This window comes from Misgurnus anguillicaudatus, chromosome 25 (assembly GCF_027580225.2).
Source record: "Misgurnus anguillicaudatus chromosome 25, ASM2758022v2, whole genome shotgun sequence".
In the NCBI taxonomy this organism is placed as follows: Eukaryota; Metazoa; Chordata; class Actinopteri; order Cypriniformes; family Cobitidae; genus Misgurnus; species Misgurnus anguillicaudatus.
In genome coordinates, this window is record NC_073361.2 from 18,037,336 (window position 1) to 18,061,284 (window position 23,949).

Below are 23,949 nucleotides of genomic sequence, written 5' to 3' on the forward strand. Positions count from 1 at the left end.
AGCACGTTTATAAACCTTCTTCGTCGTAATTAACTTTTAGCTGTTTTAAATTATAACGTGAATAATTTAATCTTTTGTGACATAAGTTATCGCGATTGTTTCTACTGACAGCATTTGGTTCGGCCCATCCCACCCCGAGATTCTTCCAGAACCTAGCCGGCAGATCCGCGCGGCGAGGTGCACAGCTACAGCGTTGAATTATAGGCATTAAAACCATTCGTACATAGCTGTGCATTTCACTGTGGTTCAGATCCACAATGTCAGCCATGGGGAGTCTCGCCTTCGATGAATATGGAAGGCCTTTCCTCATCCTAAAGGACCAAGACAAGAAATCTCGCTTGAGTGGCCTGGCAGCTCTGAAGGTACAAAGCCAATGTGCTAACGGGCTCTCTGCGCTGTTTGACGGTGTACTAGATTACACATACAACCCAAAGCCACGCTTTAATTGTCTCGCGGTTTAAATACGTGTTTTATATTGTGGGTTTGTGATTTCATTTTAAGTAAATGCGTTGTGATGTTTTACATTGCATTGTCTGAAGCTATCACTAATGTGCCGCATGTCAGCTTTAAGGGTGGTCCATGTGCTTCCGCTGCAGCAGGCTTTTGAGTCATGATGCAGAGTCATATATGGAGATTTAAGGAAATGTTACATGTCGACTGTAAATTGACTTGGTTTTATTATCCTGAATGTAGTATGAACAAGGTTTTTCAATAGTTCAGTTAAAAAATACTTTGATTTTAAACCTGCTAAGGATGGATGCCTGAATAAAGTAATACAGTAAAGTGATGATACAGGAATTATAGTATAGTATAATTACCAGTATTCTGCAATATTACTATAGCAAGTTATTAAACAGTCGTAAATGCTGAAGTTTATTTTAATTGTATTTAATTATATCATCTAGGAATTCTTTAATATAGTAAATATTATAGTATTATATTTCGCTTTTTCATGTATACTGCACTTTTTTTATATATCAGTGCATAACAATCTTCGTTGTTTTGGATGTACATCACTGTCTTGACAGTTAATATGTCAAAAAAATGATCTGTACCAACTGTAATATTAATGCTGTAAAATTAAAATTCTGTCTATTTCAGTCACACATCATGGCAGCGAAGGCCGTCGCAAACACCCTGAAGACGTCATTGGGGCCCAATGGTGAGTAGTCAATTCTGCAAAGAGGATTACAGGTCCAACCCACCGCTTTTTTAATATAAATCAATGATGTTTCAGGGCTTGACAAAATGATGGTTGATAAGGACGGTGAGGTGACTGTGACCAACGATGGTGCAACGATTCTCGCTATGATGGATGTTGATCACCAGATTGCCAAGCTCATGGTTGAGCTCTCCAAGTCTCAAGATGATGAAATTGGAGACGGAACCACCGGTGTTGTTGGTGGGTGCATTTGACTCTTATCACCAACAGTGGTGGCCGGTGACTTCTTCTTTTTCGAGGGTGCACTATGCGAAGCTCGTCAAAGCGTATGTGGCTCATCGTGTCAAAATGTGTTCAGCGCGTCATGTAAACTTATGTGCATTACGCGTCATATCAAAATACGTGCCTGCTGCAGACCTTCGAAGGGGTTTATGATAAAAGAGATGCTCATGTTTGCCAGATACTCACTTAATCTCATGTGAGTTTAGTCTTAAGTTAGTGTCTCAGGGTTTCCCGCAGAAAATGTGTTCGTTAAGGTGGTAGGGGTGGGCAGAGGTTATTTGACACCAACAAGGACATATTTATGAATAAAGTAAGACATTGATTTTGATTAATAAAACACGTAAAACCCTACTTACTGCTCCTTTAAAGGAGTGTAACTACTGTAGCATGTAAATAATGCATAAATAACGTGAGCAAGAGCGCTCAACAATTATATCGAATCAACAGGCACGTGCAACCTAGCTAGCAGGTTGCTCAAACAACAAAATCACCAGCTAACTTACTTTACATTTGCAAAAACAATAGACGTATACAGTAACAAGCTTAAATAAACCCAAAACATAAGTCCACTTACAGTTCTCACAGACACACGTTTTATCAACTGGCTATCCTCCAGACAGTGCGGACATCTTCTCTCATTTTGGCCGTGTTGGGCGTGCACGCTTAGGGGTGAAGCGTGTCCGCGCTATTCTCCGAGATGTTTTATCAACTGGTTAGTTATCCTCCAGGCAGTGACGGACCACATCTTTTTCTCATTTGGCCGTGTGTCGCGTATACCAGTTCATGGTGTGAAGCGCATTTGCACTATTCTCCGAGATGCACTTGACGGCCTTTCGTGCAGTGAAACTATTTTTTTTTTTTTTTTGACGACCTAGTTAAGGCAGTACGGTTTCCTAGCTTAGGTGGGCCGCCTGAACTGCAAAGTGCTGCAGGAAACCCTGTGTCTTCTTAGTATTTTGTGAACGTGAGCGTCTCCTTTATCAAAAACCCTTTTGACGCGTGTGGAGCAGGCACGTATTTTGACATGACGCATGATGCACATAGGTTCACATGATGCACCGAACACACATTTTGACATGGCGAGCCACACACGACACACCAAGCACACATTTTAAATTTGCACCTCTCGGATGTGAAGTCACCAGCCGCAACTGATCACCAATCACTTCGCATGCCTGTCATTCATTAAATACGACAACCATGATTATTTCGCTTAAACGCTCAAATTCGACTTTTGGTTTAATGCATTTGTATATTCCTGTTGTGTTGGCAGGAGCTCTTCTGGAGCAGGCTGAGCAGCTGTTAGACAGAGGCATTCACCCCATCAGGATCACTGATGGTTATGACCAGGCTGCAAAGATTGCCATCGAACATCTCGACAAAATTGGCGACAGCTTCCCAGTGGATCCCAACAACACAGAGTCTCTCGTTCAGACCGCCATGACCACGCTAGGATCTAAAGTGTGAGTGTCTCTGTTTATTTAAAGCTTAAAATTGACAATATTGTGGAAATTATCATCAAATAAATCTCTCCTCTATTTATAGGATTAACCGGTGTCATAGACAGATGGCAGAAATAGCTGTCAATGCCATCTTAACAGTGGCTGATATGGAGAGGAAGGATGTTGACTTTGAGCTTATCAAAGTGGAAGGAAAGGTTGGCGGTAAACTAGAAGACACTCAACTCATCAAAGGCGTTATTGTGGATAAAGAATTCAGTCACCCTCAGATGCCCAAGGTTTGTTTATACATATATATACTAATGCATTTCTTTGTATTATCTACTGCATTTGGTACTAAACCCATGACATTTGCGTTGCTAACACAATGCTCTACCAATTAAACTACAGGAACTCTGAAATATACATTATGGGATCACAACTAAGGGCTTTGTTTTGTGTGCATTCCCCAAGGTACTGAAAGACACAAAGATTGCCATCCTCACCTGCCCATTTGAGCCACCCAAGCCCAAAACCAAGCATAAGCTTGATGTGACATCAGTGGAGGACTACAAAGCTCTGCAGAAATATGAGAAGGAGAAGTTCGAAGAGATGATTCGACAGGTTTGTTAAATATTACCACCAATATAAACTACACCTACAATATTTATCACTGATATTTCACTTTCATACTTTTTTGTCTCCACAAAAGATCAAGGACACCGGAGCTAATCTTGCCATTTGTCAGTGGGGTTTTGATGATGAGGCCAATCACTTACTACTGCAAAATGAGCTTCCTGCTATCCGCTGGGTTGGTGGACCCGAGATAGAGGTTTGTACGAACTACCAACATTGGTCGTTCACTAAGGTGTGGTAAGGATTGAACAAAGTAAAAAATTAGCTTTGTTTGAACATCTCCAGCTCATTGCCATCGCCACCGGAGGCCGTATTGTACCCAGATTCTCCGAGCTGACAGCAGAAAAGTTGGGCACCGCTGGGCTGGTCAAGGAAATCTGCTTTGGGACCACTAAAGACAGAATGCTGGTTATTGAGGAGTGCAAAAACTCAAGAGCAGTGACCATCTTTATTCGTGGTGGAAACAAAATGGTAAAGAATTTCGTGCTGAATTAAAACACAATATGTATTTTTTTATTATTATTATTTAGTATGACACATGTTCTAATTTCTCTTCTTTCCTTTAATGTGTATTCATCAAATTGAAGATTATTGAGGAGGCTAAGAGAGCTCTTCACGATGCTCTGTGTGTCATCCGTAATCTCGTGCGTGATCACCGCATCGTCTATGGAGGCGGTGCTTCGGAGATCTCCTGTGCTCTTGCTGTCAATGAGGCTGCTGATAAGGTACCGCACGTCTGTGAGCTAAAGTTGGCCTGAGCGATATTGACCAAATGTATATCGCTGTAATTTTGGGATGAATGGCAATATGCAAACAATATCTCTACAAAGTGAAATAAATGTTTACATGCAAAACAAGGCCTGATGGGAGATGTCACAATCACCTATTCATGAATATCAGCTGTTTTGAGTACCTGAAGTGGGCGCAAAAGAACTAGAAGCTATACCTTCAATATGTTGTGAGCATCAAAATCGCTATTTTACCAACACTAAGAAGGCTCGACACAACATGATACTTTGCTCGAAGTATCACCTGGGTCTCTACACGTGAACTCGAGCATTGAGAACGTTGTTTGTGTACACAGGGTTTACTAAAAAAGAAGGTTTCGAACAACTGACTTTGGTTGTTTTGGTGTCCGCTCGCCGCCATCTTGCCAGTCAAAATGTATCGATCTCCGAATGTGACGTAAGGAGGGACGAGAGTAAAGATGGATAGCTCCTAAATCATAGTTCCATATAAATGCACGGATAATTCGTTGTTTTGTCGCAAGTGAAAAACAATATTGACCTTCTAGTTCAAAAAGGAGCCTCATATGAGATTCATCCGAATTCGGAGATCGGTTCTTTATGTCTGGCAAAAATGGCCAGCGTTTTTTTTTTAAGTAGCATTTCTTTTCAGTACAGTCGAGGTGTGAAATGCTGTCTTTCGTAGCCATTTCCCGTATCCGTAAGAATCATAGACAGTAAAAGATAAGAAATCCGTAAATTGTAGCAAGCTAGCCAATGCTTGTCAGTAGCCTACTGGTACTCGGTAGGTACTTAAGATGGCGACAGGCAACTGGAATGACGGAAAAGGTCACATGGCTGATATTCATCAATACTAAAACAGCATATGATGAAAATAAAATCCAAAGTACCATATAAGATAATGATGATGCATTAAAAAGAAAAAACTGTAAGTGCTGGATTTTGTGATATTGAGTTTTTCCATACTTAAGCAAATATTAAAAACTCATTGTTTTTTGCAGTGTCCCTCTCTGGAACAGTATGCCATGAGGGCGTTTGCTGATGCTTTGGAGGTCGTTCCTATGGCTCTTGCAGAGAACAGCGGCTTGAACCCTATTCAGACAATGGCAGAGGTCAGAGCTAAACAAGTCAAGGAAGGCAACCCGGCACTTGGAATTGACTGCTTAAACTTGGGAACAAATGGTATGGATTCCTTTATTATATAGTGTTGTACAGTAATTAAACAAAATCTACATGTAAACACAATGGAAAATGTAGAAAACGGTTATTAAATGGTTTAAAGGTATTAGTAGTTGTGTAAAAGTAAATCTATTTTGAAAGCATCATTAGTGATCATAATATGCAGTCAAATTTTTTTTTAACACTTGCTTCGTTATATACGGTAATGAATGATTACATTTTTAATCTTTGCAGACATGAAGAAACAACACGTAATCGAGACCCTTATTGGAAAGAAACAGCAGATTTCTTTGGCCACTCAAGTAGTGAAGATGATCCTGAAGATCGATGACATCAGAGGCCCTGGCGAATCTGAAGACTGAACCTTGTGTAGCTGTTAAAGTAAACCATCTACAGCACTTCTAAAGGAATGTGTCAGAACCTTCGTACAGTTATTTATCATTTGATACAGTTCTCTGTCAATGTAGTACTGAAGTGATCATTAAAATTTTGTTTTCAGATTTGAGTCTAATAGTTGTCCTTCCCTCAAAAGTGTTTCTTTATCATCCGAGAAAACAGAACTGCATAACTTTTAATTGCATATACACAGTATGCCGCCTTAATGTATGATTTTTTTATTTTAAACCGTTTAAATGCTTTATAGACCACCACAGCTTACATGTACTTATTTAACCAGTTTATCATATCTTTCCTGGCTTCTTCAATGTAGGGTTTATCATCTGGGTTAATGTCTGCTCTCTTCCGATGGACAAACCCGTGAGTCTGATTTGGGAAGATTTTCACTTTGAAGTCAGCCGTGCACTTTTCCGCCAGTTTCGTCTCTAGTATAGTCACCTTTATTAAAAAAGAACAATAATAAACAGACTTTACAACGATGGTCTATGCAAAATTGAGGTCCCAGCTAATAAATCTTTCCTGATACATACAGTTCTTTCAAAGTCACACCACTAATAAAAAAAGGCACAAACCAGAAGCAATAATACCCAACAAATGAAGAAAGGATGGCTTTTCAAATAACTTTTTGTATGCACATTTATCACATACTGAAAAACAAAGTTATGGATGTGACGATTCAGAAATTTCCACTTAAGTATGGAAAACAATTAAAAATGCTTTAAAAACTTTTATTTAAACAGCCAAATATTGACATCTGAGATTCCAGTGTGGTTAAAAACCCTGGATAAACCTTTACTTTTCATAGTAAGATTGACGTTTGCATGGAATTGTCCATTTATAAAGGCTCAAAACCCAATGACTTTGTATTACATTGCTACAAAAGCCAATAAAAACATTGCTATATCTTTAAATAGTAATAGCTAATTTCTTTGGTACAACAAACACGTGTTCGATACAACAAATAAAGCCATTCATCCTTACTGTAGAAGCAAGATATAGGGTTGCTTTTTTCAGCAGCCGAACCATTAACACAAAGGATAAGAAAATCTGTGAAACTTTACGCCAACTAAAGATACATTTGCCAGCAGAACCAAGACTTGAGACGGCATGACAAAAATCTATAAAGAAAAGTCTTTGTTTAAAAGACAAATGGGTGGTTTCTCGGACAGGGATTAGACTAGTCCTAGACTAAAAAAATGTAAGAGCCGTCCAAACTGAAAATAACTTGCAATGACATCTTAAAACTGGTTCTCAAAAAACTGGGGGCCGCGAGATGGTGCCAGGGGGCCCCAGTTTTATGACATTTTATTAAATTCATTAATTTATTATGAATGTAGTGTGATTAAACCTAAACAAAAATAAGCCTACTAACCAAAAGGGTGATTCTCACGAAATCCAGATTTAGAAGCTGTCCAGCATCAGAATTTTTAAAAAGCCCTTGAAGCCAATTTTTTGCACATATAAGATTAAGGTCTGAACTTATAACCATTATTTTTAGAGGGTTTAAAAAATATTTCCTATAAGTTATAAAAAAAATTTAGATTATCATTATCAAAAATTATCATTACCGCAACATGATATTACATTAAATATATGCATTTACAAACTCATGTTTCGGTAATGAGAACTAAAAAGTTGTATAGGTACTATCACAAACAAAATTTAAACTTTAATCTGGAGAGAAAAAATAAGAACTGCTTACCTGGTAGCCATCTTGAGTGTTAGTCAATTATGTCCCTTCCAAAATTTTTTTTTTAAATGTTAGTTGCTTGAGGGCTTAAACAATGATTGAAAATTGTTGCAGAGGATGAGAAAATTGGTCTTGGACACATTTATATTCCTTATTATTGTCTCTACATTTACCAATAATCACCAAACACCACATGTTTCTTTACTGTAAATGTTTATAGTATAACATGCACTGAAGCTTTTTATTTTTTAGATTTTTTAATTATAAATATTTCCATTTCAAAGATCCCAAATCCAGTCATGGACATGTTGCGGTAATGAACATTTTTCCATTAAATGTGGAAAAAACAACTAATTGGTTTGTATGATGTCATTTGAAATCATGTGCAAAATAGCACATGAAGAGATGTTTGTAACTGTATGCTTCTTATTTTGATAGCATTTACTTTTTTATCAAAATGTTTCAAGTCTAATTTCGCAAGAATCACCCAAAAGCACAACTTTGTGTAAATTAATGTTTTTTTATGAAAATGTTGAGTTTTAGAACTGTTTTTTGTCATAAATTGTCTTTGGGGGGCCGCGAAGGAACGCACCGTACACAAGGGGGGGCCACACCTATAAAAAGTGTGAGAAACACTGTCAAGATACATCAGTACACTTTGTTTTGCCTCAAAATTGAAACAAGTAATGTTTTTAGTAAGGCATGTTTGTTAAAACTAGTTATATTTCCTAATTAAACTACGGCCTGGTCCTGGTTTAAGCTAATCCCTGTCCAGGAAACATTGTCAAATTTGTGCATGAATAATAATTTACCTAAATAGGAAAGCTATAATATAAACAAATCACAGTCCACTTAATTCAAAAACCTGTCCTTCAACTAGGCTTACCTGATAACGAGGAATGACTGCATCATTTTGTGCAAAGATAAAGAGGGTTGGAGCTTTGAGATCAAATCTGTCTTCTCTCTCTCGAACAATACCTGGGTTAAAAAATTACAGACATTTTGCCACACAATTTCTCTTCTCCACACCTGACTGTTCAGGAATAAACATACGTTACCATAGACCGAGACTCCAGCTTTGATTTCTTGATATTGAAGAGCAATATAGTGGGTTGCAACCCCACCCCAGCAGAAACCCACAACACCTATATCATTTGCACCACACTGCTCCTTCAGGTACTTCAGTACAACATCCAATTCCCTAGTAAAATAAGATGTTTAAGGTTTATCTAGAACGTGGCAAAATGTATACGAGGGGAAAACGTGGTTCATTGAACTTTCCTTTTTGATGTCTGTAGGTTTTTTGTCCTCTAGCCATTGTTCAAATGTTGACCAGTCATGAGATGGGCTCCATGGCTCTTTTCCAACAAAGAAATCTGGACATATAGTACTACAATTCAAAACAATAAGTTAATAAATACAGAGACTTCTGGAACCATTTCAATATAAAACATATGTAAACAGATATTTACATGTATCCATTTGCTGAGAGCATGTCGGCCATGTATCTGGTGTTTGGAAGCTGCCATCCATAAATGTCTTGAATTACAATAATTGCCTTTTTTGAAGTTGCATGTTTGACCAGATAGGCTTTAATGTGTTCAATCTGAACTTCCTCTCCGAGACCCCCATATTCAATCTTGTCCCCTATATCACATGGACAGGGCTTTGCTTCATTTGCCATCTATTTATAAAAGAGAAACGTATAACTTGACTGGTTTACGCTGATTCACTTTTTTTAAAGAAATGGGTGAAAGAAAGGCGATCATGTGATACATTTCTGTAACGGCATTCAAACACGCGCTCAGATGCTAATGCTAAACTTAAAATAATCGATTAAATTCACTTACCCTACAACCAAAACCTCGGGTTTATTTCGCTGTGAGGTAAAGTAAAGCTGAAACGCGTATTTATGTAACTTCAGTCAAACAGACTGCAGGAATCAGTGTTCGTTTCCTTTTAGCAACGCCCACCGTACAAAGATTCGTATGCTGTTTTTTTATCATGATGAGTTGGCAAATCATTTCAGATTATATGAATTTATAATAAATTGCAGATATGCTTTAACGTGGGATTTATGCGATTGTTTACAAATGGTTAAAACTCATGCAAGTGGATAGTTGTAAATATTGATATGATTTATTTAGCATCAAGATTTTAGGTTTATTAATAATAAGTATAAATCTGTGAAATGCATGCATTAAAACGAAACATTAAAAATGAGTTTATGTTTGCATTGCATTCATAAACTGTACAAAAATACATTGCGTTCGACATTAACATTGCCAGTAGAGGGCAATGATTAACTGAGTTTAAGAGTCAACTTCAGAAAATTGGGCACTGCAATGCAGTTTTGTGTTAGTACTTCTTGCCAAAGCAACAAATAAACGTAACTATTATAGAATTAGCATAAGTGGTACTTTGAAGAACAGATTATCTTCATTATATTATATTAGTGAGATTATATCTATTTTATACATAATATTAGTGCAATATTTTTGTAATCGTACAGACGTTGTATCGCGTAGATCTAAAATAGTATGATTCCCCAATAGGCACCGCTGGGATTCGAACCCAGGATCTCCTGTTTACTAGACAGGCGCTTTAACCAACTAAGCCACGGCGCCACGTGCGCTTAGATTTTACTGCGGGACTTTTAACGGAAGTGGAAATCGTTGACTATTTGCCTGCGACTATCATCGTCATCAAAATCACTGCTTATATCGTCCAAAAGGAGAACTGCATACATGCTATTACAAACCGATATTATTCCGTTTCGTAATACACTATAGAAAGCTCATCGATTTAAAATAAATAGTTTCATGAGGAAACGTGCATTTAATTAATTTAACTTACATGCCCTCACATATCAGATTTATGATTAAATATCTCTCTTTAGAGCTCACAAAAAGCACATATTTTGAATCCAGCAAGTTTCTCTGATGCACAATTAATATGCATCACATTAATATGACTGATTTTTTCTATTAGTATTTCTCAGTACTCAAATCTAAAATTAACGTTACCCTAAAGTTCATTACAACAAAAAGTCACACAACCCAGACACTATGATCAAGTGTTTTGGCTGAAAGGTGTCACATTTTCAAACAGCAGTCTCTACTAGAGATTTGTACAGATTGAAGTCTGTACAGATTGAATCTCTACTAAGCAGGTGGCCAGAAGCCATAAGGTAACACTGATAACACCTTATTAAAAAACAATCGTGAGATCTAGGTTTGGCGCAAAGCATACTCAATCTGTGCTAAAAAAATTAAATAGTATGTTATTATGTTAGTAGTACCACTTGAAATTGAGGGAGTTTGTATTGTAGTTTTTGTTTGATGGGTTTCATTGGTTTTATTATGGATTGTGCATTTATTATTTCCACGAATATATATTCTGTCTCATTATTGATTATGCTCTGATTATGAATATATTCTGTCTTATTATTGATTAGTATTATGCATTGTTTCCACAAATATATTATGTCTCACAGGAAGGCCAAGGCCAATTGAAGCAATAAACAAAGTACATCATTTTAGATTTGAGAAGTCGTCCAGCTGTACTTCGCTACATTAACAATAAGTTAGTTGTGCTAGGTAGGCCAAGGCCAAAAGAACCAATAAGTGGAGTACTTCATTTTTAGATATGAGACAGAGTTCAGCTGCACTTTTGCGACATCAAACAAATAAGTTAATTGTGGTAGCCAATGAGAAGAGTGTAAGTCATCTCAGATAAGAAGTGTTTGATCTTACTGTATAAAAATGAAGTCAGATGTTGGGAGGGCAGATGATCTTTGAGCACCTCTGAGCGAATAATCTTTGTTTGGCACCTGGAACCTTTCTGGAGTTTTTCTTATAAAGATTGGAGCAAAGACTTTTTGCCACAACATTTGTCTCAAAATTTCTTTAAAAACTATTAAAAAAACGTAATCATCTAATTTGATCATCATTTAAAAAGAGAATAAACATGTACATGTTTTGTCCAAAGCAACTTACAGTGCATTACAAGGTATACATATTATCAGTATGTGTAGCCTACTCTCTGGGATCAAACCCCATGACCCTTGCATTGCTAACGCTAACACAATCCACTAGAACAAAAATCAGCTTTCTTGCTTTTCTGTCAGATACAGTAACACATAAGCTTTAGAAAAGGCTTAGGATGGCAGTGAGTGTACGTCCTGCTTGTGGATCCTCTTACAGGGATAAAACCACAAGATAAGATGCTGATATCTAAAGAAGAAGAGTGTGGCTCAAACACACATTAAACCCAAGCATAGCAGCACACAATGTTACAACGAAACATTTCTTGTATTTAATTAGAAAAAACTAAGAGCTTGACATTATGAACATTTATTTTGGGAAATTAATTACAAAGTCTCCAAATACCAGTGAACCACCAGATAATGGTAAACATGTTAGCAATCCTCTCAATAAGTTACAGGGCTATGAATAATTATTATAAATAGTGGAATATCTGTCTGTTATTCTGCTAAAGAAAACCAGACAAGGTTAAAATCTACTGTGCATCTCATTACATCTTGACCCTCACAACCCACAGTTTGGCATTTATATATACATGACACAGGACACAAAAATATGACTCACGAGACGGATACATAAGGTCATAAAGTTAGTGTTTGAGGAAGTAACTAACAAAGAAATCTGTAGTAACACACGAGGGGAAAAGTAGACTTAAATAGTGACAAATCCTTTCACCAAAGCTTAATCCATCTTAACCGTAACTAATAACTAATAATACAGAGAGGAATGAGCCTCTATTCCAGTACAATGCATCAAAAACAGCTTAATTGGACATTAAACAGACAATGCATATGTGCTTTAGCCCTTTCGCTTGTTTAACAAAATGAAAGACACACACACAAAAAGTAGCTCATTACATTATACTGATTGGATCAAGGCAAGGCTTTGCCATTTTAATAAATAACTTAAAAAATAAGCATAAGGACAACTAATAAAGGTTGGAGAACTACAATGTCCCCTAATCTCTGCTTTCTCTCTTTACAGTCAACTGTGGAGGGCCGGTGTTATTGTAGAGCTGTAACATATGCCCTTGTTTGAGTGCAATGCTTGTCAACATCGTCATTAGAATTATATATTAATTACAATCATAGTCATTATCTTTATTCCACTACAGTACTACAACTAGTATCAGCACAAATGCGTTCTTAGTAAATGTGAAAGAAAAAAATGCAGGGAACCGTATTGTCGTACAATCTACTTCATTAGTTTCCATTTCATTTCTAATTCCTTCTAGATGCGGATTTCTGTCGGGGAATATGTACGCATAAAACATGACTTCCTCCGAAACGCCAGAATGAGGGAATATAGTGACATCACAGAAGACAGTGTAGTGAATAGTATGTGCTCTACAGGATTATTATGATTACAGTGCAGATAAACGTATGACTGACAAAGGTTGTATTTATTGGTTTGAATATGACTGCCAGTTTTGAGAACTGACCTCTTCCTTTCTACAATGAAAGCCTAAAAAGGAGTTTGTTCTTAAATAAGCACTGGCCTACAGTTTAAAAGCTTTAACAGTATTAGTATTACTTCCCACACCTGTAAACGTTTTCTCCCGAAAGTTACAAAGACAGTCTCAGCTGCAGCGTCTCACGTGTTCCAGAACATATTCTGGAAAGTGCAAACTACACACTTGTAGTCCATCCAGCTTGCAAGGCATTCTGGGATACTCGTCCTCTTTCCATTTATTCTCCTCGGGGTCGAAAGTGAGGATAGAGTCGCTGTAATGACCGTTGTAGCAAAGTCCCCCGAGCACCATGATCTGTTTGTCTAACACTGCCACTCCATGCCCGCTACGACCAATAGGCATAGAGGCGAGAATAGTCCACTCGTCTGTCTCAGGGTCGTATACCTCTGTCGAAGGACAACCCTGTGACTCGAATGAGGCGCGTAGTATCACGCATACACCGCCGAACACATACAGCTTCCCATTGTGGGAGATCATCTTATGGAAGCAGCGGGCGTAGTTCATCTTTGACTTGTTCTCCCAGCAGCTGGTGAGGATTGGTGTGCGTCGCGTGCGTTGTTCGGATGTCCCTTCCCGTCCTGGATCGAAAACGCATACTTGTTTTGAGGTGGAAGATGAGGTGATACCACCAGTGATATATAGCTTCCCATTTAGGACTGTGCCTTCGTGCCCATACTTATTTACAGGGTATGGGTCTACAAACTCCCACTTGTCCTCAACAATATCATAACGCTCCGTAGAATAGAACGTCTCGTCTCGGGTGCGGCCTGCGACGGCATAAATATACTTCCCGATGACGCCGACGGCGAATTCCGATCTTGGCACGGACATGTCAGCCATACGTAACCAGGAGTTCTGTCTGGGATCATACCGGTAGACTTTGGAAGAAGCGTGAAACTCGCCATCCGGACCCAGCTCTTCGCCACCCAGCAAGAAAGAAAAATTGTTGACGATGGCCAGGCAATCGGGGCGGAGAGGAACTTGCGGGCCTTCCAGTTCCCACCACACCTTGGGCCGATGCAAAAGGAGGATCTTACTGTTGACCATGCTGTGGCCTATCATTCCACGAAATACGGCAGTCTGGGGTCTTACGGATCTGATGCGGTTGGACTTGGTCTCAGCCAGTGGCTGTTCGTTCACCTGATGAAAGTAGCTGAGCGCCTGGTCAACTTCCAGCCTCAGTTGGCGGGAATATCGATAGAACTCGGATGTCTTTACCTACGTGAGGAATAACAAGAAACATTCACATACCAATGCACCAAAATCATTTGCTTTTCACGATTTCAAGTAAACATCGGTACCTTTTCAAAGATGTTAGTGGGAGTCATGAGGGAAAAGCGCAGATTCTGCACCACAGCATCCGTATGCCTCCAGCGTCGCCGGTCGTGCCTCAACCAGGCCTGCACTGCCTCATACAGCTCAATTTCTGGAAACCGACTCAGTTGGTCACTGTCCAAGTATGCCATCAGCTTCTCCAAACTCAAATACGACAAGAAGTCTGGTCGAGCCATCAGCGGCACGAAGTTCTCCAGCAGAAAAGCGTCAAGCTGCTCCTGCACGCCTTCTACGCCGACGCTGAAGTCTTCCAGCAACCGCATGACCTCGGCGCAGTTCTCCAAGCATATCTTGGCCAGCAGGAAGGAGCAGCAGAACTCCACGGCCTCCGTGAGCTGCACGTACATAGCCGCCTGTAGGATCTCCTGCACCGTGACCATGCTCAACTCCAAGGAACCGTAGTACATGAAGCGAAGGACGTGACCAAAGCCAGCCGCCGTCAATCCCTTCATGTGAATCTTATCCTGGTCGCGTTCCCGCATGTCAGCCGTAAACATGACCCGAAAGTAGTCGCTTTGCGTTGCTAACAGGGCCTTGTGCGCCTGGAAGTGGTGCTCCTCGATGAGCAGCGTGACGTCAAGCAACAGCCGCTCCTCGTACAATGCTCGGAAGCCTGAGGACACGCTGCCATCATGCACTTGGGAAAGGTAGACCTCCACATCCCCCGCCATTAGGCACCTGCAGAGACAGACGTTGTAAGAAATAACGTCAAGACGAGTCAATGCATTCCAATTCAGCTGGTCGTGCCTGCAAGGTTGGGAAGACTGTAATAGAGAGATATGGGCATTTAACATCATCTCATGGTAACATGGTATTTGTGGGAAATTACACGGATTTGTCTGTTGTCACAGAGCTTCGAAATAGTAATTATTTTGTCGAACGCATAACCTCGCAAAGCGTATTTTGACACTAACGTCTACATAGGCGAGAGAAGCATACAAAACCTTTCCTGGCCTGCAGGGGTCAGTAAGGAGCAGTTAAGTAGATTCAATGAAGTTTCAAATTTTTAATGACCTATTTTTTCACATACTTGCAGAGAATGTTTTACCAAAACTAAGTTATTGGGTTGTTGTTGTTTTTTTTTTTTTAAATTTATTAGCACTTAAAGCAACACTATGTAGTTTCCATGTAAAAATGACTTACAGCTCCCCCGTGTGGTTGAAAAGTGCAACAGTGCCTGGTATCAGACACTCTTCTGCAGGCAGGGGGAGGGACGGGGCTGTGTTTCCTACCCTCCACCGCCACTTTCAGAGTGTGCTTGTAGCAGCTAGGAGACTGCTCAGGTTGCAGCAACAGTACAATTTGTCCAGTTAAAAGTTGTTCTATCACTGAAATAATTTTAGAGACATTATTTAAAGGTAAAAAAAACTACATAGTGTTGCTTTAAACATTGAAAAAGTATTTTTCAAGATTTTCATGATATGTCCCCTTTAAGATGGAGGTTGATTCTTATGAATCAATAAGATAATGAAAGAGAGAAACATGTTATATTATTTGACAACCAAAAAGTGTTAACGATTTGTAGTTTAGTGAGTATTAAAAAACATGCCAGTCTTTAATAAGCCTCAAGCCTCAGCAATTCAGTTTCTGCTAGTGAAAGCCAAACTTGATCTCAACCCAGCGAGCATCCCTACACTCCCCCGCTAGTGCACACAACACAGCACACTCACCTCTGATTGGCCACGGGCATGTCACAGGGGGGTGTCCGAGCCAATCAGAGGCCAGTACCTCTTGTGTCCGTAGGAAATTAAATTCTGAAGATGCCTAAATGACAAATTGAACAAGCCCCAATCATTAAAATAATTTGAAAATTACTAATAGACTGACATGGTGAAGATGCTGTATAAAACTTGTAACATTATTCTTTTATAAAAGCATTGAAATGAAATAGACCCAAAGACACTGTATCCATAGCAGGTCATGTGTCTTTGGAGGCAAAAAGAGGATGATAAATTTTGCTATTTGTTAAAGCTGTGTTACCTTTTTGAGGCCTCCTGACCAACCGTCGGCTTCACTGCACTAAAGGGCCGTTCACATTTCCTCTGCTTGTACTTGCCCTGCTCTAGAAACAGGTGACATTCACATAGTTAGTAAATGCATACAAGTTTCTACATAATGTATTAAATGTTATCATTCCAGAAGAATGGGCAACATCTTAATGATTTTAAAATAGTGTATTTTTCCAAAGCTGAGAAAAGAAAAAAGGCAACATGGTCCAAAAGGTACAAAAGCCAATCCTTTTAAAATATTTTAAATGTTTTGATTTTGATAAATGTGTCAATTTAAATTAAATTAGATCAAAATAGCACATGGTTTCTACCTTTCATTTCCTCAACATGGTATTTTTAAATTCTTTGAACTTGGGTTGACCTCTTGTTACAATCAACCCATGTTTAATTAACATCCTCAGTAAACATGACAGAATATCAACACTTAACTGATTCAAATAGAAATACATACTGGTAGACATTAAAATATATATTTTATTGTTTGTTTTTGATCTTTTGTGTCTGTAAGTTAATAGACTTATACAGTAGCTGTCTGTCAAAACTAAGTGAGCTGCCAACATAGCAGTTATTGGCATCATACCCGCGCTTGTTGTCTAAACTTGCTGCCTAGACCTATAATAGGGAGCTCGCTAGGTGTTAAGACACAGCCGGTAAATAAAACTGATTCGACACACTAAATGCCAACCCATAAAGTGTGAAAGACAATACTGGTGTTTTCTATTGCATTGAATTAAAGTGAGTTATAGATTAGTCGAAACAAGTTTGTGTGTGAAATAAAATGATTTTAGCAGGGTTTTACCTCGGCGATGCGACTCCACGCAACCCCGCTTCGACCAGGGAGCCCGAGGTCCTTCGGACATGGAGTGCTAGTGTAGGACAAAGACCAGATAAATTAAATATGAAATATCATGATCCACCACGACACGCTGCCCATAAGCGTCTTTCAATGACAATAAACCAGTGTTATAGGGACTGAATAGCTATACGTTGTTTATCTATAGCCTCTACAGCGATCGTAGACGCCATATTTTGTCTGCACTGACGTCATTTCCCGAACAGTTCTCGGTCGAACGGAAATGTTGGAGTTTGTCTGTCAATATTTTCAGCCTAAACGACCACAAATTATAGATATATTTCACCAATTATATAAGTACATAAATAATGTAATTTAGTATATTTTTAGTTATGCCTTTCTTATGAATTAAGCCTTCTTTTTCAGGCCTGCATGTGCATGGGGACATTGACATAACCGTGGGAACCTCCTTAGAGCACAAAGGGACAAGCAGAATAATTTTCTTATTTTCCTATTAACTTTATTTGTATTATGTGAATAGGTTGGGAAAATATCTTATGTGTCAGGCTTATTTGTTATGCCATTAGTACAGTATGCTTAGATTGATGACATAAAGCATTTCTTATAGGACGTGTGAAGTGACTGACACATGAGCAGAAATCCAGAGTACAGGTGAACTTTAAGAAAGTTCCGAAAATTAATATATAGTTCTTACTTTTCTTACTTACAACATTACATATTCAACTCTAAGAATGTGAACATGTGCAGTTAATGCTAAAATACTACTACAATAAAAAGTGTCTTACACTGAACAGTTATCAGTCATAAAACACAGTAAAATGACCATTAATTTTGCCGCACGACTCGGAGCACAAAAACTACAAAATGCATGACGTCATAGGCAGAAGACGGACCCAGGTTTCATCCGCATTGAGTCAACGTGTATACAAATGTATTCCTTTGTATATATTTAATACATTTTTGTGCCGTTATAATGTTGGTATTGTGGTTGTTTATATTAAATAATAACGGACTATAATCCATTTGTTTGGATGATTTCCTTTTTTTGAAGTTTTTGCCCTGATTGCATCATCTCCGTGCCTACAGAACGAATTTAATGATTCGTTCATACTGAACTTATTTTATTTACATATACAGCGTGTAATAGGCTTACACAGGAAGTTATATTTACGTATATATCCAACCCTTAAACGAGTGATAAACATTTATGATTTATTAACATAAATAAATTTGTAAAAATGGTCAGGCACTCGTTTGGTCATAGTTTCATTCCTTTTCTTTCAAGATGGCGGGCGACGAGTCTGGAACAACGTTGGGTCAGCCTCATCTTTCCAAACAAGACCTCAGTACATTAGTAAGTCTGTATGTTTTGTTTATTTGTGTCATGTAATATGATTTCTATTCTCATGTTCTATCGCTGGTTCGAGTTGACTGATTTTGCGGATCTGATGACGGAAGGCATGCTTGTTAGCCGTACCGGTGAAAGCTTACCACATGATTCATTCGGGGATGGAGAAGGACCCCGTGTAGAAAATGTGTCAAAATGATGTGAAACCACAGCACAAATGTCATTGTTTTTAATATAGTTACAGCTGTGTAAACTGTCATGAATTAGTAGTCTTTACATACTGCTTTTATGTATGGAAGGTGATTGCAAAAAACTAGTCCGATTCTTATCATTATACAGTTTTCGAAGTGAAACTTCATTCAGCTCTGTACTAGTCCTGTCGACTGTAGACACTGTTTTTTGTGGTTAAAGTTAACAGATCTGTTCTGCTTTATAGGATGTGAGCAAACTGACTCCTCTCTCCCCAGAGATCATCAGTAGACAAGCCACAATAAATATAGGTGAGGTTTAATATATTGATGGACGTTTCGATTTAAATGTATTTCCATATATCTTTTTGTAATTTTAACAGTGCTATGTCACAATCTGGTATGCAATGCAGGTTTTTTATGATGTTTGCTAAACTATTGCATTATCTGTAGGAACTATTGGTCATGTAGCCCATGGAAAATCAACAGTGGTGAAAGCGATTTCCGGAGTTCACACTGTCAGATTCAAAAATGAGTTGGAGAGAAACATTACAATCAAGTTGGGTTATGCTAATGCAAAGGTAAGAAGATTTTTATTGTTCTACATTTAAAAACTAGAAATTGTACTTATTTCATTTACGTTGTTTGTACTTATTTGACAAAGTTGTGTTATAGATTTTGTCGCTACTGATATTTTTGATGTTCGGGTTTTTTGCTTGAGTGACACACATTGAATTTTTATTTCTAGGTGTATAAATTGGATGATCCAAGTTGTCCACGCCCAGAGTGTTATAGGTCTTGTGGCAGCAGCACACCTGATGAGTTTCCCACAGACATTCCCAGCACCAAAGGCAACTTCAAATTAGTCAGGTACACTCGCAATGATTTGAACATTTTGCATACTTATTTGTGCCTCTCATTGTTATCATTGTTTATTAAATTAGCAAGCATCGTTTTCCCACATATTCGTCCTAATTCTATATTTAGTCAGACATGTGTCATTTGTGGATTGCCCGGGTCACGACATCTTGATGGCCACCATGTTAAACGGTGCTGCTGTAATGGATGCTGCACTACTCCTAATCGGTAAGTATTTCTCTCACTGCCGGTTGCTATGGCAACCCTTATCTTGCAAGTACTGACTTCTAGCATCATGAATGAAAAAAAACAAATTTGCTAATAAATGGGACACATTTTCACTCTTACAGCTGGCAATGAATCATGCCCTCAACCACAGACATCCGAGCATTTGGCGGCCATTGAGATCATGAAGCTGAAGCACATACTCATACTACAAAATAAAATCGACTTGGTAAAGGAAAGTCAGGCCAAAGAGCAGTATGAACAGATCTTGGCTTTTGTGCAGGGTAAGGGACACTCTCCTTACATAACAGATTAATAAGTAGGTTGTTTTTATGAGCTGTTAAGGAGCAATGATAGGATACAACAATAATGTCTGGCATGGACAAAAACAAATTGCAGCAGTGTTTACCTGTGGCTATAAAAAAAACACTGGAAGAGGTTGTGAAAATGTTTGTGACGGCAAAAACCTGCCAGGGGGATAAGTGACAAATGGGTAACTGAGGTTGGATTTACACTGCAAATCTTGATGCCCAATTTCGATTTGTTGCCTGTATCCGATTTTATTGATGACCCCCTTACATAATCTTTTAAATGTGACTCGTATTAGATGACTGCATTTACACTAAACGATTCAAGGTAGACAAACTGACCCGGAACAGCTTAAACTTCAGAGGAAGTAAAATGTTGAGATATGCGATAAAAACAGAGAAAATGATTATACAAAATTATAGAGCTTTATTTCTGTAACAAGACACAAAACTTCAACGGTACTTCACTAAGATAAGTAAAAATTTAGTCACTTTAAACAAGCCTATGTTTGACCATGTCCGCACTGTCTTGACCATGACTGTCTTTTAAATCTGGGGTGTGAATTAATTGCGCGTTTAGATTACATAAAACATCAATGTAAAGATGCAAATTCGCGTGGGGCAATGCGAATGACACAAATTGGGCTTGTTACTGATGCAAACTTGAAAAAGTTCAACTCAAGAACAGAATGCGCATGATGCTTAAATAAATCCCACCAGTAATCTTGATTGAGGAACTTATTTTTGGTTTCTACACAGACAGCATGATGTTGAACTTAACAGTATAGCCTTCATTTACAATGTAAAGTTTAATTTACTAAGTACAGGTATGTAAAATGGCCAATTTATGTAATGTAATGAATTCACATGTTCCCCAGTTTGAATAGGATATCATTTTTATATATCTTTATTTAATTATATCTTATATTATTGTATCAATACACTAGAAATGTGTAAGATGATTTTTGCATTTACTTAAAATAAAGAGAACTGCAATTAAAACCAGTATTTTTGCTGCTTAACGTCTCACTGTTCCTGTTACCTAAGCATAGAATAATTAAAAAAACACTTTAATAGGTCAAGGCATCAGAGCCGAAACCGAACCGAAAACCGTGCACAAGAACCGAAAGTTGTATTGAACCGTGAACTAAGTTTATTGTTGCATCCCTAATGTGTGTGTGTGTGTGTGTGTATATATATATATATATATATATATACATTTTTACACAAAGTGTTCTTTGTTGTCTGCTTGTGCAAATTTATGGCATGACATTATGAATGCATTTTTGAGAAAGTAGTTTTGCTCTTTCACAGGCACAGTAGCAGAGGGAGCACCAATAATCCCAATCTCTGCCCAGCTCAAGTACAACATCGAGGTCGTTTGCGAGTACATTGTAAATAAGATTCCTGTGCCTGTCCGTGACTTCACATCTGAGCCTCGCCTTATTGTAAGAGACATTTGCATTTAAGTACTCTTGAAAAAAATAAAGGAATCAATTGTGCTTTGTGTGAAACTTGGCAGTCGAGATGAGTGATTGCGTGGTGTTGTTTTCCAGTAATCAGATCATTTGATGTCAATAAGCCCGGCTGTGAAGTAGATGATCTGAAAGGGGGTGTGGCTGGTGGAAGTATCCTCAGAGGAGTACTGAAGGTATTTTTGACACTATTCCTTAATCAATTACTTTTTTATTCTAGTTTCTCTTTTAATGCTGTTCCCCTGTTTATTTTGGTTCAAGGTTGGACAGGAGCTTGAGGTCAGACCAGGTATTGTTTCTAAGGACCACGAAGGGAAACTAATGTGCAAACCCATCTTCTCCAAAATTGTCTCACTGTTTGCCGAACACAATGATCTCCAGTACGCTGCACCTGGTGGCCTTATTGGTGAGGAGACTTAAACATCACATGCAGTAATTTTGATCCAAGGTATGACTGAGTCTGAAGTAAATTACATTATGCAAATTCTCCGTTCCAGGTGTTGGCACCAAGATTGACCCTACACTGTGCAGAGCGGATCGTATGGTGGGGCAGGTCCTCGGTGCTGTGGGGGCTTTACCCGAAATCTTCACAGAGCTTGAGATCTCCTACTTCCTTCTAAGAAGGCTGCTCGGTGTCCGCACTGAGGGTGACAAGAAGGCAGCCAAGGTGATGTATTTATTATAAATCAATTATATTATAGGATTTTAATTGTAGCCAATGATGTCTATAGCTTTTTTAATATATTTTCACCATTAACTATTTTGTGTGTAGTTTTTAAAATGTGAATTTTTTTATATACGAACCAAGGTTCAGAAGCTGTCCAAGAATGAGGTGCTGATGGTCAACATTGGCTCACTGTCGACAGGCGGTCGCGTGAGTGCCGTAAAAGCTGATTTGGCTAAGATTGTGCTCACCAACCCTGTCTGCACAGAAGTGGGGGAGAAGATCGCCTTGAGTCGCAGAGTGGAGAAACATTGGCGGTAAGCATTACTTATCTGGGTTAACATTATTTGGGACCCTGTTATACTCATTTAACATGAAAATGATTTTGTATATTTATTAATTGATTCCGACTGATTAAATCATTGCTCTTTCATCGCTAGTTTGATTGGCTGGGGACAGATTAGGAGAGGTGTGACCATCACACCCACAGTTGATGATGATTGAGGATCGACCACAACCAGTCAACGGCTTGCAGCGTCGCTCCGACGGACATAATTATTAAACCATTTTCACACATACCCCGTGCACCGGCCAGCGTTTTTCGCGGTCAGCGCAGAGTGAGGAGAAAGGATCTTTTTGAGTGGAATGCACTGGCCCTGTATTTTAAGATGTTCACCATCTTGTGTGGAAGGATTGGTGTCATTTATATATGAGAAATGCAATGAAAACATAATTCCTTGGCTTGACAAAGCAGTTGTCAACAACTTGTGATGACTAATAAAACATTTTGGATCAAACCATTGGTGTGAGAATGTGCTCTGTTTTGTACATTTTGCAAATGTGACATTACTTGTTTGTGATATCACTTTCAAATATCATGATGCAAATATGAAAGCTAATGCCAAATATGGATCAGTGTGTCAAATACAAACTCAGTCATTGCCCGAGGTGATAAATGTACAACCATTAATATTACATGCATGGTTTACATGTCTCGAAACATTTAAAAAGCATGTCGGCCTGGGATTTTTTTCCTAAAAATACCTCAAATGTGTCCGCCCATGTTATATGTTAGTTTCAACAAGGGTCCGAACTTTATTGGGCTTTCAATATTATAAATATTATGAAGGCATTTTTAACTTTAAAGTTGAAAAATAATTCAAGGGTCTATTTTACACCAGTTTGAATATTTGGGGTGCAAAATTTACACCCAGCAATGGCTACTTTTTAACAATGCTTTCTAGTATTACATTGATCTGAACTATTAAGGTTTAGATAAGAACATACAGTCACGTATGTTATTATGGCGATTTATAATCATGTTCTTACACGTCCTTTAAGGTTTTAAATGGGCATACGTGCTAAACATTTACAGAGACCTTATGTTAATTGTAGTATTTAATAAAGAAAACTATCCAACCCAATAATAAAATCTGAGGTATGTTTTCCAATAGCATCGTTAGCTAACAATGGTAGTTAATGACAGAACTTGCGATCATAGGCGCTTTTGGTAAACGTACCAACATGAAAAATAAACTAACTTATATACTGTATATTTACTATAATAAAATATATTGACATTCCTAAATACTATAGTATTTTAGATACTTTAGTATAGTATTAATACGTATACGTAGTGTAATTATTAAAATACACTAACGTTACAGTATAACAATAT

General features: G+C 38.3%; 3 protein-coding genes and 1 non-coding gene across 8 annotated transcripts; 2 read left to right on the forward strand and 2 right to left on the reverse strand.

Annotated features, from left to right (window-relative positions):
• The first annotated feature begins 74 nt into the window (after positions 1-74).
• On the forward strand, positions 75-5,944 carry cct5 (chaperonin containing TCP1, subunit 5 (epsilon)). The gene is made up of 11 exons (XM_073864029.1): positions 75-362; positions 1,102-1,162; positions 1,238-1,397; positions 2,704-2,907; positions 2,990-3,182; positions 3,358-3,507; positions 3,596-3,715; positions 3,805-3,990; positions 4,107-4,244; positions 5,267-5,447; positions 5,679-5,944. The coding sequence occupies exons 1-11, from the start codon at positions 258-260 to the stop codon at positions 5,804-5,806; spliced, it is 1,626 nt and encodes a 541-aa protein (XP_073720130.1). The 5' UTR covers positions 75-257; the 3' UTR covers positions 5,807-5,944.
• On the reverse strand, positions 5,446-17,464 carry klhl15 (kelch-like family member 15). 5 transcript variants are annotated; one of them, XM_073864028.1, is made up of 9 exons: positions 17,191-17,464; positions 16,363-16,444; positions 14,349-15,060; positions 13,174-14,265; positions 9,003-9,214; positions 8,809-8,920; positions 8,589-8,727; positions 8,417-8,508; positions 5,446-6,278 (listed from the first exon to the last, which is right to left on the reverse strand). In XM_073864028.1, exons 1-9 carry the CDS (start codon positions 17,249-17,251, stop codon positions 6,099-6,101), a joined length of 2,682 nt encoding a protein of 893 aa, XP_073720129.1. In that variant the 5' UTR covers positions 17,252-17,464; the 3' UTR covers positions 5,446-6,098. The 5 variants fall into 5 exon arrangements, with proteins under 5 accessions (XP_073720129.1, XP_073720128.1, XP_055039052.1 ...); XM_073864027.1 differs by lacking the exons at positions 13,174-14,265; positions 14,349-15,060; positions 16,363-16,444; positions 17,191-17,464 and adding an exon at positions 9,381-9,535; XM_055183077.2 differs by lacking the exons at positions 5,446-6,278; positions 8,417-8,508; positions 8,589-8,727; positions 8,809-8,920; positions 9,003-9,214 and adding an exon at positions 16,053-16,146 and having other exon boundaries at positions 11,870-14,265; positions 17,191-17,247.
• On the reverse strand, positions 10,084-10,157 carry trnat-agu (transfer RNA threonine (anticodon AGU)). Its single transcript has one exon. It is a non-coding gene; the product is annotated as a tRNA-Thr (tRNA).
• Positions 17,465-18,436: 972 nt separating the features above from the next.
• On the forward strand, positions 18,437-23,068 carry eif2s3 (eukaryotic translation initiation factor 2, subunit 3 gamma). The gene is made up of 12 exons (XM_073864033.1): positions 18,437-18,559; positions 18,990-19,053; positions 19,195-19,322; positions 19,490-19,611; positions 19,733-19,827; positions 19,950-20,108; positions 21,447-21,580; positions 21,688-21,783; positions 21,869-22,013; positions 22,105-22,274; positions 22,416-22,588; positions 22,712-23,068. Exons 1-12 carry the CDS (start codon positions 18,491-18,493, stop codon positions 22,773-22,775), a joined length of 1,419 nt encoding a protein of 472 aa, XP_073720134.1. The 5' UTR covers positions 18,437-18,490; the 3' UTR covers positions 22,776-23,068.
• The last annotated feature ends 881 nt before the right edge of the window (positions 23,069-23,949 follow it).